Here is a 13,362-nt window from a genome sequence, read left to right on the forward strand (position 1 = left end):
CAAATGCCTGCCCTCACTCTATTACAATATATGTGTACAGGGAAATGTGTTTAACAAATATTAGAACACCAAAAATATATATCATTATGTCTCCTCTTTCCTACGTCATATAGCATGCAGGTTTGGGGAACACTTTGCATTCGGCCACACTCTGGCTATGGGTACACGTCCTTCAGGTCTCCCTCCACCAAGATCAAATCTGTCTCTTCTCAAGCTCAGTTCAACACAGTTCGTCTTCCTTCAATAGACCCCTCTGGTGTTGTTCACCAGAGTCCAGGTCTTTTCTCAAACACAGATCAATACATTTCAAAACAGGCTTCCCTCAATTGGACTTGAGCTTGCCTTAGTTCACAATTCACAAATATTACTGATAGGCTTCACTCATTCGGGGTCGAGTCTCTATACTTTTCCTCTGGGTTTCCTTCCCCAAGTTTTCTATCCACAAAGAAAACGCAACTCAATCAGATTAGTCTAAGACGTTCGAAAACGGCAGAGGGTTTGACTAGACCTCTGCATGACCACTTAAATGATCACAGTTTCTTACATAGGCTTCCCTCAGCCGGGTTCAAGCCTATTGCCTGAAATATCTTATCAAACCTCTTGCATAACTTCTTTATCTGTCTGCAATTTATAGTTCATCAACATTCCTCTTTTCACATTATTCACAATCTCTCATCAATGTCTCTTGGTATTTGTAGTTCTCTCCCTCCTAGCATTTGTAGATTCCCTTTCTTTCCCTCCTTTGCACTCGTATTATTCTTAATGAGCTTTTATTCAAGACACGTTACATTCTCACTTTGTTTCCCTTGAATACGTACTTCAAAAAGGTTTTTACAGAGTCTTTCGACTGTGCGAGTTTCCATTGCAGGACCACTCTGTTACTTTGTAATGCACGTGATAGCCCTCAAACATGCCTTCCACTTGTCGGCGTATGCACAGCCTTCCCCAATGATACAGTTTCACTTGCGGTTGCAATTTCACTTGTTCTGACATCAACCAGACTTCTGTTCAATTTGTTAACTCACCGGATGATGTCTTTCTTGCTTCTAGTTTGTGCCTTGCATATAGCGCTCAAGGCTCCTTGCTCAGCATTCCTTTCCTCCCCAACTCGGCCGTTATTTGGGAGGGGAACAGGACAACATTGGGATTCAAACTGCTGCTTGTTTCTTTACCGCACAGCTTTCTCCTTTGAACTCTTACAGCTTTGCAATCATGGGGAACTCCCGTCTGGCCAGCTCTCGGGTTTCTGCTTTCTTGAACAGCCCCTTTGCATCTCCCTTCATGTTGCCAGGTTCACCTCAGTCCTGGAAGAAACGTTCTCTCTCGTACCAAGCCTTGCTCACCGTGTACTTGTGTGTTCCACCTTTTATGCTGACGGAGTGTTAAATGAAGTTAGGTGTGAGCAATTGCCCATCTCCGCTTTACTCCGTCTGGCCTCATTATCGGGACAAAATGATGACTGCCCATAGGAATCTCTGGGGCATTCATTCCTATGGGTAATCTTTATTCTTCTTGGATATTTCTCCCTCGTCTCAGTACATGGTTAACATAAGAGTAAAGGAAATGTTGGGCGTTGTGGTTTCCCTTTGTGACTGTAGGCAACTTGTGTGCGAACATGTCAGAAAAGGAAGGACATCTTGGAAAAAAAAAATTCTGGATTTTGTAGTTCTCCAGGGAGAAAAAAGGCAGATGTATTAAATGTCCTCTTGGTTTTGAAGAAGGGGGTGAACAATTTACTTTTACGGGTGAAGAGTTGGGGGAGTGACGGGTCTCTGCTGACAATATTCTACAAAGACAAAGGGTTCCCTGTGTTAATATCCCCGCAAAAATATTGCGATACAAAAATACTGCCATATTACTGCGGCAATATTCAGCCATGGACCCTGCGGAGGACACCGCCGCAACCCTGCATTATTTTTAAAAGTGCAGGGGACACCCCCGCAACTCCCGCTCCCACAAATGATCCCCCCCAAAAATATCACCTATGGCGAGACAGACCATATGTACAGCGATATTTTTGGTGGGGATAATATGTAGGGATACCAGACAAAGGGGATGTCGGGTATGGGTGTGTCATAAAAAAGAGGATAACGGAGCCACCAGGGGGCGCTGAGATGTGCTGACGCTTCTCAGCCAATCTCCTCCCCAGGGCGCTGCATTTTAGAGCTAAGAGCCCCCCCAGCCCTCATGTAGCCCGGCCCTCACCCCCCCTGGAGATCTCTGATGTATTCTGGAACCGGCGGAGCGGAAATTTGGTTCTTTTTGGTGCCGTAATCACAAAGATCGCAGCTCCGTGTCGGGAGGTGCTCTGTGCCCGGTGAGCGTCTCCATTGTGTCCCGAGGTGGGGGAGGAGCAGAGACCTGCGGAGCACTGTGGACTCTCTTACCGCTGTTGACGTCTGCCCCCCGCCGTTGTGGCGTGCCCTGTGGGAGGCCTCCCGACTTGCAGGAGGAGGCTCTGGGGGCCTGAGCCATCGAAGAGACCCGGCGTGGGAAACCTCTGAGGGAGTTCGTCTGTTGAGGCCCCGTGCTGTCCCCCGCTGGCCTGGCAGTGAAAGTCTGAAGCCCGGTCCTGGAGGAGGAGCGGTGGAGGGGGTGCCGGCCAGGGGGCTGCTGAGGTGAGCCGCTTGCGGGGCCTGTTTGGATTTGTTGGGGCCCAGGCTTCATTTTGGGGGCACCCCCACCCCTGCCTGGCGGTGTGGGCGGAGGGAGCACGTTGTGCGGCTCGCTTCCCTAGGCCGTGAGGATCTTTCGGGAGGAACGTCTCCCCTGCTGGCTGCACCCAGTAGTTTTCCGCTGGAGGTCCCTTTTCCCGCAGTGAGGCCAGTCTGCCGGCGTATGTGGGACCTCTGAGCTGATGGCTGCGGAATGTGTGTTTTCGTGCCTCGGATTCATGTGGCCTGAGTTTGGAGTCTCCGGGTGGTGATTGTGGTCCCAGTGTTGGTGGAGTTTTCCCGCATTTACTCGAGACATCCTGGCTTCATCTGGACTGTCAAGGCAGCTGCAATCACATTAAAAGTTGATAATGGGAAGGAGTCGATGTATGTTATGCCAGGAAGTTTATGGCCAGCTTATATAGAAGACCTTTATTGTAGTGGAGCTGGCCGGCTCCACTTTCTTTGACAGTTTGGTCACCTGGGTTCGAGGAGTGCCGCGATTTACCAGTACTACTGGAAGTAGTGTCCGAGTTGCTGGCTGTCCTGACGCCGCCACCCCTCTTATTGGAATAAGTCACCCCTGGGAGGAGTGCTGCGCTTGCTCAGCTCCGCTGGCTCCGCTTGCTGGAGGGGGGTTCCGGCGCTTCCTGGGGGTCCTTTGATTGTGTGCCTCCCTCTGCGGCAACCGGGTGTCCACGGCCTCCTTGCAAACGGAAGGGGATCCTGTATGGTGCCGAGTTTGGGCTTTGGAGGGCGCTCCACCCACGTGTGCACTGGGCCCTGTAGTACTATAGATGAGCTGCTGGACTCAGGGTAATCTCTACTGAGAACCCGAGGGGGTAGGACATATCAGATTGGAGGTTGCCCAGGAACTTGATGCTTGGGGTGCAGGCGCTGCAGAGATTCAGACGGTCCTCCCCTCAGGATACTACTCCCACCATGCAGGAATCAAACCAAGCTGGAACAATGGACCCTTCTGATATGGGTCGTAATATGGTGGCTTTGTTGGAGGAGATCCGCGGCTTTCGCGCGGATATAAGCAAGAGACTAGATTCCCTAGACAAGAAAGTGGATGATGTGGAGGATCGGGTCCAGGCTCTTGAAGCTAACCAATCCGCCGCCGACCTTTTTGAAACACAGATCGACCTCCGTCTTGTGGATTTGGAGAAAAGGGAGGAAAAGATTTTGCTCAAGCTGGATGATTTAGAAAATCGAGAGCGACTCTCCAATCTCAGATTTCTGGGAGTTCCGGAGCAGGAGGGGGAGACGCAGGCGGATATCAGGCAAAAGATTAAGGAAATAATTAGTTCCCTATTTGGGGGTGAAAATACTGATGTTCCTACCATTGATAGAGCCCACAGAGCTGGAGGCCGCAGAGGGGACCCCCGCTCGATCCTGGTGAAATTTCATTACTTTGTTGAGAAGTCCAAAATATTGGAGCTGGCCCGTAAGGGAGGTCAGATTGACTGGAAAGGTGCCAAGATATCCATATACCAGGACCTGTCTGCGTTCACTCTAGCTCGTTGAAGACTGTGTGCCCCCCTAACGAAGTGGCTGCAGGGCAAAGGAGTGCGATATAGGTGGGGGCATCCCTTTTCGCTTTCTTTTGAGTTTAATGGCAAAAAGTATGCTCTTGTATCAGAGGCAGACATCCAGAGGGTGATGAGCGAACTCCTGAGTGATCCTCCTGTGGAGCTGGAGGCGGGTGGGGAGGGCTCCGGTGAGGGTAACTGTAGAATTTCCTCGGGGTTTCAGGGGCGGCGGCGTGTCAGGGGACAGAGAAAGTATAGAAAATTGATGCCCCCCTCCCCGGGATCCTCGGGGACCTAACTGTGGGGTCCTTGCTGTTTTTGGTTTTCTCTCACTCCTAGTTGGAGGGCCCTGATGTTGGTTTTGGGTTTTTCCATGAAGCCAGATGTTGTAAGCTTGGGGTGGCTACCTGTCCAAAATGTTCTGTTTTTTTTTTCTCTCTCAGATGGGGGCTCTGGATTAGAGGAGTTCCTTTCGAGGTTGTTTCGCCCTGGTGGGGATGATCAAAGGTGGCCTGAAGGCTCGAAGAGGTGGTGTCGCAGCCTCTTCAGGCGCTCATAGACTGGGGTGTTGGGGTCGGGGAGGGCGGTTGGGAGGATAGGGCGGGTGTTAAGGCTACTGAGGTTGTTGAGTTGACCTGTTTTTGCTCTGTTAGGATGATGTGCACAAGTGTTTTTGAGCTAAGCATTCATGTCGGCCTCCAGCTGGAGGTGGGTAGAGCAGCGTGTGGCTCTTATGGGTGACTATGTATTCCTTGTCGGTGGGGTCCCTGAACGGGCGAGGTTTGAACTCTCCAACAAAGAGGTCTCTGATTTTGAGAGAGTTTATCAGACTTAAGCTGCATTTCTTCTTTGTTCAAGAGTCACACTGGATTAAGGGGAGGGAACCGGTCTTTAAATCCAGGGCAATTCAGCACCTGTTCCGAGCCTCATATGAAACTAAAAAGAGAGGGGTTATTCTCATGGTTTCCACGGATGCACATTTTACTCCCAGGACACACAGGTCGGATCCGGAGGGGCGTTATATTATGGTTAAGGGAGAGGTGAGGGGTTGTATGTACACCTTTGTGGGTGTTTATGCCCCCAACAAGGCCCAAGACGTTTTTTGGCGGGGAATGGGGCGGAAGATTAGAGACTTCACGGAGGGAACAATAATAGTCGGGGGAGACTTTAATATGGTATTATCCCCGGATAGGGACAGGAAATCAGCCAGACCCTGCCCAGATCTTAGAGCTCAACAGAACTTGGCAGATGCATTTGACAAGGTGAATGACGAATTGGGATTGGTCGACGCTCACCCTGCTGGTAGTAATATAGACCCTCTCTACACTTTTTATTCCTCTGTACATCAGTCCTTTTCCCGGATCGATTATGTGCTGGTAGATTCCTCAGTCTGGGATTATGTCTCGGATTTTAGTGTAGAGACAGTTCCATGGTCCGACCATGACCTTGTTAGAGTCACATTGGGAGTGCCTCTGCCAGCTCAGAGAGTATAACGTTGGATTTGCAATGACTCCCTGTTACTGGACAAAGGGTTGCGGAAATCGCTCCTAGATGCTATCAGTGAGTTCTTCACTCTAAACGATACTGGTGAGGTTGATATTAGAGGGGTGTGGGACGCCTTTAAAGCTACCATCAGAAGCGTTCTAATAGAAATGGGGGCTAGGATAAAACGGATCCGCTCTAGTGGGGAACGTAAACTGAGGGAACAAATTTGTGCTATCCAGCCGGGAGGTAAGTTAAAATCGCAGATGGGTCCTGTCCAGCGTGATCAGCTCCAAAAACCTAGAGCTAAATTGGCGGCACTGTTGGTTGGGCAGACGGAAAAGAAACTGGCGTTTGTGAAACAGTGTTACATGGAAAAGGGGAAAGGGCAGGCAAGATTCTGGCCTGGAAGTTGAGAGAACTTCGTAAGAGTAGGAGAGTCCACAGCATTATTGATCAGCGGGGGGATAAATGGTGCGAGGATGCCCAAATTGCAGAGCAGTTTAAACTGTACTATGAAAAACTTTACGCCACCGAGTACTCGGGAGATGGCTCGGATGTGGACCGATTTTGTGATTCGCTTCCACTTGCTGGTCTTTCTCGAGAGAGCGCTGCCACCCTAGAACAGCCCTTCACTCCAGAGGAAGTGGTTGAGGCTATCACTTCTCTGAAGAGCGGTACCGCTCCTGGGGACGATGGGTTTACTGTACGATTTTTTTAAGGTGTTTCGGTCCACTTTGGCACCATTCTTGGCTAGGTTGTACAACGGTGCACTGGATTCGGGCTGCCTTTCACCGTCCATGATGTCAGCCCTCGTTGTAGTCATTCCCAAGGAAGGGAAAGATCCTTCGGTGTGTCAATCCTATAGACCTATCTCTCTCTTAAACGTTGACGTGAAAGTTTTTGCTAAACTTTTGGCAAACAGGTTGTCTGGGCTTCTCCCCACTTTGGTTCATGGGGATCAGGTAGGCTTTGTCCCCGGATGCCAGGGATCGGATAATATCAGGAAGACGTTGGGCTTGATGCACGAAGTGTCCAGGCGAGAGTCTGAGGCTTACCTCCTCTCGCTGGATTCCGAAAAAGCTTTTGACCGCGTCGAGTGGCCACATATGGCGATAGTGCTCCGGAAGATGGGTTTTGGCGATAACTTTTGTGGGTGGGTTTCGGCCCTATATAACGGCCCGTCTGCGCGGGTGTTAGTGAATGGTAGCATGTCAGCAAGGTTTTCGCTATCCAGGGGAACACGTCAGGGGTGTCCTCTTTCCCCCCTGTTGTACGCTCTGGCAATGGAGCCATTTGCCTAGGCGGTCAGAGCGGATGAGGGAGTGACTGGGGTACGGTGTGGGGACCATGAGTTTAAACTATCCCTCTTCGCGGATGATATTCTGGTTTATTTGACTGACGTCAATGCTTCTCTGCCGCGGCTGCTTGAATTGATTTGTGGCTTTGGATCGTTTTCTGGGCTTAAAATTAACATTACTAAATCCTGTATTATGCCCATGGGCGAGAAGGACCAGAATACCAAGGGTAAGAAGGACCTACTTGGCATGCGAGTCGAGAATGTCAGTGTTAAATATCTGGGCACCAATCTACCGAGGGATCTGAGTAAGATCTTTGAGTTAAATTTCCTCCCCCTGCAGGCTAAGCTTTATCAAGACTTATCGAGATGGGCTCCCCTTACTCTTTCCTGGGGGGGGGGCATATGGTCACTATCAAGATGAATGTCCTCCCCAGGCTTCTCTATCTTTTCGCCTCTCTCCCCCGTCTCATTCCGGACTCCTTTTTTGCGTCTCTCCGTTCGCGTATTCTCCGCTTTGTATGGGACGGTAAGAGACCAAGAATTAAGTTTGATACTCTAACACTTCCTAAGGCGCTCGGAGGGTTCGGCCTCCCCGACTTTAAGTTGTTTTATAAGGCAGCTCAGTTGCGGGTAATGTTAGAGCACTTACGAGATGACTTTAGGACATACTGGTCTTACGTAGAGGATGTCCAGGTTCATCCTTACAAGGTCAGGGATCTGATTTGGTCCCCTCCACGCTCTCGTCCAGAGGCTGTGCGGTCACACCCGATTCTATCGGTCCTTTGGGCCTTATGGAAACCAAATGGGGAGAACTATCGGCTCTCGTCCTGGCCTTCCCCCCTTTCTTCCTTATGGGGTCCCCCAATTAGCTTAGGAAACAAAGGTTTTAAAGGAAGCCAGTCATGGTCGGACCAACGGATTGAGAGGGCTGCCCAATTGTTTGTTCAGGGGAATTTTATTGACTTTCCTCGATTATTGGGAGTGTTGACGGAGACTCCCCCTTCCATTTTTGATTTCTTGCGGATTAAGGGCTTGCTCACTAAGGCAGGTTGGGGAACGTCCCTCTCCCGCCCACTGACCCCATTTGAATTGGTCTTTGTGGAAGCCGGATCCAGGAGAAGGTCCATTTCTAAGATCTATGGTGTACTTATTGCAACCAATTTAGAGGGTAGACAATCATTCAGACAGGTGTGGGAGGAGAGACTGGGGATGTCCATTGACGAGTCTACATGGAGCTCTGTTTTTGGGTCTATTTTTAAGGGGAAGCTTTATACAGCCGCGATGGAGCATAATTTTAAAATTCTTCATTCCTGGCATCGGTCCCCTGTCAGACTGTCTAAGATGTTTCCCAGCGTGTCCCCTATGTGTCCTAGAGCCTGCGCTAGTAAAGGAACTTGGTTTCATATGTGGTGGGAGTGCCCAGTCATCCAGGTCTATTGGGCGGAGTTAAGTTGGATTAAGGGCATTTTGGGGACATGTCCCTCCCTTCACCCTCTAGAGATACTCTTGGGTACCCCCCTACCAGGGAGTAACGACTCGCCCTTCACCAGAGTAGAGGGGGCAATGCTGAGGGCTGGAAGATTGGCCTTAGCCCAGAAATGGAGGAGCCATCAGGCCCCAACAAAAGTGGAATGGTTTAATAAGCTTTTGACTATTTTTACGTATGAGAAGTTATCTGCTATTGTCAATGATAACATGCCCTCTTTTTTACAGGAATGGACAATTGTATTACTTAGTGAGGACTGCAAAGTTTTAACGCTCTGATTGTTCTCAAGCTCTGCTCTGGGTGTATACAGCCGAGGAGGGGGGTCAATCAGTGGTTGAGATATACGTTTACGCTGTTGTTAAGGACCTCACCGACAGAAAGAGATTACTGTTAGCCTGTGCTAGTATAATGCTGTGGCTCTTTCTCTTGTGCACTTTTGTAACCTTGTAATCTTTCTTTAACAGTTGTTGTTGATTCCTCTGTAGCTCTCGGTTGGGGGGGGTAGAGGGTGGGTTGGATGGGGAGGAGTGGTGGGCTCTTGTGGCAATTGATTTTGTTGTGGTGGGTTATTTTGCTCTCGATACTATTGTTGTCATTGGAAAAGTTTCAATAAATACAAAGTGGAAAAAAAAGGGGATAACACGTCTCACCCAAGGGTGCTTCTCCTGCAGTCCCCAAGAACCCCGTGCCCAGGGGATCCTCCCTCGCTCGTCCGCCTCCAGGGTTGGGATCCAAGAGAAATGGCCCTTCCCTGGCCACCTGAACAAAGGATCCCTGAGGCTTACAAGTGAGAACACCCTCGGGTTTCTCACACACTGTACAGAAATATTCACCACAAGTGAAAGTCACATAGCTCCGGAAAGTGAATAAAAATATAAGCTTGACAGTCAGTCTTTTTTGTAATCTCTGCTAGTAGTAACATCTGGTGCTTTTTTACTCGATGGGTGTTTACTTCTATTATCAATAACCTCCACCTGCAAACATACAGCCGGTGATGATAATAAACATTAAACACGTTAACGTTAAGCAACTAGCTAGCAGTAATTTGGCAAAAATGGCAATTTCCCCCCAGCGAAGTATTTTTGGAATTGGGGTTGAGGTCTTCACGAATAAGTTAGATATTGGAAAATGCACTCATCAGTTATGTCTGCATAAGTAAACAAAATGATTTGGGAAACTGGATTTGATTTTATGCAATAAACCTAAATGCACTTGTAGATTTCTTAAATGTTCTGCGAAACAATGTGCCTGAGCTAATAGAGATGATGCGTAAAAGGCAGCATTAATTTAATTTTCGATTACACTTGTCTCAATGCGTGTCGAGCACCTTCTTTGCCACTTACCTGCCGCCGAATACCAGGACGAAGAGACACGGTCTGATCCCTGCTCCTCTGTCCACACAAGAGCACACCGTGAGCACCTAGTGTCACTACCACACAGTGTAGATGCTCCAGCAGGGGGCGCGAGAGTGTCACTGCGGCCCCAAGACTACCTTCCAGACTGGAGGGTATTTCTGGGTGGAGAAGAGAAAGAGCATGTCTTGTCAACCAAAGAAAGAAGTCATTATCAGCAACATAAACATATAAACATTACACATCATAAATGTGCATGGGGAGCAAAATGTACCAGCATGGGACATTGGTAGCATACCTTTGAGAGGGAAAGTAAAATGTGCCAATGCATCATGGCAACAAAGTAGTGTGTCCTTACACTACAACTCTGTATGATGACATACATTCCATAGCAATGCGCTACTGAGACATGCATAACTCTATATGGTATAGCCTTATGGAACAAGTGAGGGGTCATTATAGTGGGATAATGAGCCACCCCAAGTTATGGCCCAAGGCGACCCCTCCCTTGGTCTACAGGGGCAGTAGTACTTAATGGTCATAGCAATATAGGTTGTAAGATTGTGATGGCAAATGAAAACACATTGGCGGAATGCCGAGTAAGGTAAATAGGTAATATGTCTTAGTACATTGAACAGGGTTTTATTTTGTATTATTTAAATGGCAGGGTGTGTAGATGAGGTAATCATGAATAACTGTAAATTGGTTGAACTGGAACCACATACATACTAAATTTACATCCAACCGAAGTATATTGGACAATAGAAGTTGGCTACCTTAGTAACTATTGTGCACTTTGTAGTTCTTGAGGCCTTTTAATCGTTCACATGGGACATGCGCCAGCAGTGGGTGGGTACTGGAAATGGTGTACTGGTACATTTATCTCAGGTATCCCTAATAACAGTCTGGTACCTACCGGATGGCTCAAGAATGGCTATACACTCAGTCTGGTAACTACATGATGGCTTGGTATTACCCAAATTGATAGAAATACCAAATTGACCTACTCAGAATTGGCCGATTTTTTTGGTCTAATTCGTTGGTTATTTTGGTTCATTTTTATTAAACAGAGATACGGGGTGGTGTAAGGGAATAGTATTAGAAGGTCGGGGGAAATGGGGGAGGGGACGTGTAGTCCGCCCTCGCATTATTTAAATAAAAAAATAAACAAAAAAAATGGGTCAATTCTCCAGTAGGTCGATTTATTTAACCAATTCAGAGTAATCCAATGGCTTAGGAATGGTCATAGGCCATTCATTCGAATTGCCCTTTAATGAAAATGGACTAGGTTTGCCCTTTGTTTATTTTTTCTATTTTGGAGGGTTTTTTATCTGGTTTTTTACACTGTTTTCTTCACATTTTTATGACCCGTCGCAACTTTCCCAACCTTCCCATATCACCTATGCCACCATTTTTGTACTCATTGATGTGGTCGAATTTCTGGATTTTCAATGTCATTTTCGAATTGGTGACTGTAGACATCAGGAACTACGTGTGTCGCTAATCGCAATCCCTCTGCTATACTCGGACCCCGAAGAAAGAAGCCACCAACATCAAATGGGAAAAGGTCGAGGGGGAACAAAGGAACTCCACGATCCCTGAACAGAACACAGGACAAGACACATCCACCGATGGATTTACTGTGGTGTTATGGAAAATCAGAGGATTAGTAGCATGAATGGGTGCAAAAAAATCGCCCCCGGCCTCATGCAATACCGCCTCGCCGCAGACCTTGTAGAATATAGCGTAAGCGGAGCCAGTCATTCAAATGGGAGTACCTCCAGGCCTCGAGCAGGTATCAGGCGCTCAGGGCCAATGGTAAATGTCCGGGAACTATGGAATGAGGTGTTGGAATCTAGAGCAGTAGCAGCAAAGCAAACCCACACTTCTTCTGCAGTGTCCCCCCAATAATGTGAAGGCTGAGCTGCCTCTTCTGCACAGACAGCTCGACTACCCCCAAAGTTCAAGGCAAGGCAGGTATGATAGGTTATTTATAACGCGGACTTGCAGATCGAAACTGTGTTGCTCCATGTCGTCATGCTTCCAAGCGAGCACGTTGCCCCCGAGCTATCCTCCCGAGACAAGGTGAAAAGAAACCATGCGCACTGGTTCCAAAAGTCTAGTGTAAAAGATGTTTTTTAAACGTAATGATTTATTCAGTGTTTTGTAATTCGCCAGAAACGGCATTTCGGAGCCAGGTAAAAGGAAAGGGGGATAAGGGCAAGGGGGGGAAACTTGGGGATTAGAAGGAGAAAGAAAAGGACATAGTAAACGAAACAGCTCGCCATTAAAAACACTATCAATAAAACAATCGATTCCCATCTCAGTTTCAATAAAACAAATGTTCTCCAAGTGCAAAGTCCAAGTTCAGCCTCGAGCATAAGGACATTATTGCAGGTCAAGGAAGCCTCCTTGAAAAGAAGAATTTTAAAGTGTTTCGAAACTGGAAGTCATCGGGCTCCAGCTTGCCTAATGAACCAATGGCTAAAGTACACCATTGAAGTGGCAAACGGGCCGATGAGGCTTTACATGAAGAAACAAAATGTACTCCACCAAAAATAAAAAAGGAAAAATAAAAGACTCTTGGAAAGTTCCTTTAGCCCGGAGTTGCAAACAAACAGCCTTTACTAGATGCAGCTTAAATGCTTGAGCAGAGCAACAAGAAACAAAATACAAAATGTCGCCTACAGTGTTAATTTTCCTTATCAGAACCCGAAGACAGAGTCTGAGCCTTTGATTCCAATGTTGTTTCCTGGAAGATTGCTTTGCAGCCTGGATACTGGCCAGGTTAGAGGTCGAGATGCTTTTAGATACATAGACTGACTAAGACCTCTGGTTTTGAGGGGCAGCGAATCGGAGGCAGGTTGCAGGACTCCTCTCTGCCTCAGTGATGCAAGGCTCTGATATGTATACAAGGGAATTGCGCCCCCCCAACCCCTTAATTATGTTGCATGTAACAACCAGGTCTATCGGTCCAGAACAGGACCACTGTGAGTATCCTAGAAGTGGATAGCATAGGAAACTTGCTAATTGCCTTGAACTAAAGAGAGGTGGTGTACTGGAAATGTCCTGATCAGGGAAAGAGAGGCCTTCTCCAGAATGACCAGAAAATCGCCCTACTCTATAGCAGGTCACAAAATGAGTGATAACCACCAAATGTTTGGAAGGGTCGCTCAGCCTACAAAATCTTCAGAGCATCTCTGACTCTTGTCTGGAGTTATCTACAGGGTTGGTGGTCAACTGGATCAAAACCTTCTATACTGCCCAGGATTCCGACCCCACTGAAAGCCGACGAGCCCGGCAACCGGTGCCCTACTGCTTCTTGATATAGCACCTGTCTGCTGTGTTTCTTTATGTAGAGTGGGGTGTGGGGAGGAAACGCCTCAGTGAAGATCATCTTGGATTCTAGGATGTTCATGTGAAGAGATGATTCCTCTGCAGACAATAAGCCATGTGCTCGCATAACCATCAGCACAGAAATCTCTGGTCATTGGCACCTTCGGCCTGCAGGTGCAGAATACCACAACCTAAACGGATAACTAGACAGATGTCT

General features: G+C 47.9%; 1 protein-coding gene across 1 annotated transcript in view; it reads right to left on the bottom strand.

The window, feature by feature from the left end:
• The window catches only part of LOC138513733 (uncharacterized), a 440,991-nt gene that overhangs the window by 40,653 nt on the left and 386,976 nt on the right, over positions 1-13,362 (bottom strand). The window contains exon 17 of the mRNA XM_069628814.1: positions 9,801-9,970. Within this exon, the coding sequence (XP_069484915.1) occupies positions 9,801-9,970 (170 nt within the window). The remainder of the gene's footprint in view (positions 1-9,800; positions 9,971-13,362) is intronic.

Source organism: Ambystoma mexicanum, chromosome 12 (genome assembly GCF_040938575.1).
Source record: "Ambystoma mexicanum isolate Mex_15411 chromosome 12, UKY_AmexF1_1, whole genome shotgun sequence".
Lineage (NCBI taxonomy): Eukaryota > Metazoa > Chordata > Amphibia > Caudata > Ambystomatidae > Ambystoma > Ambystoma mexicanum.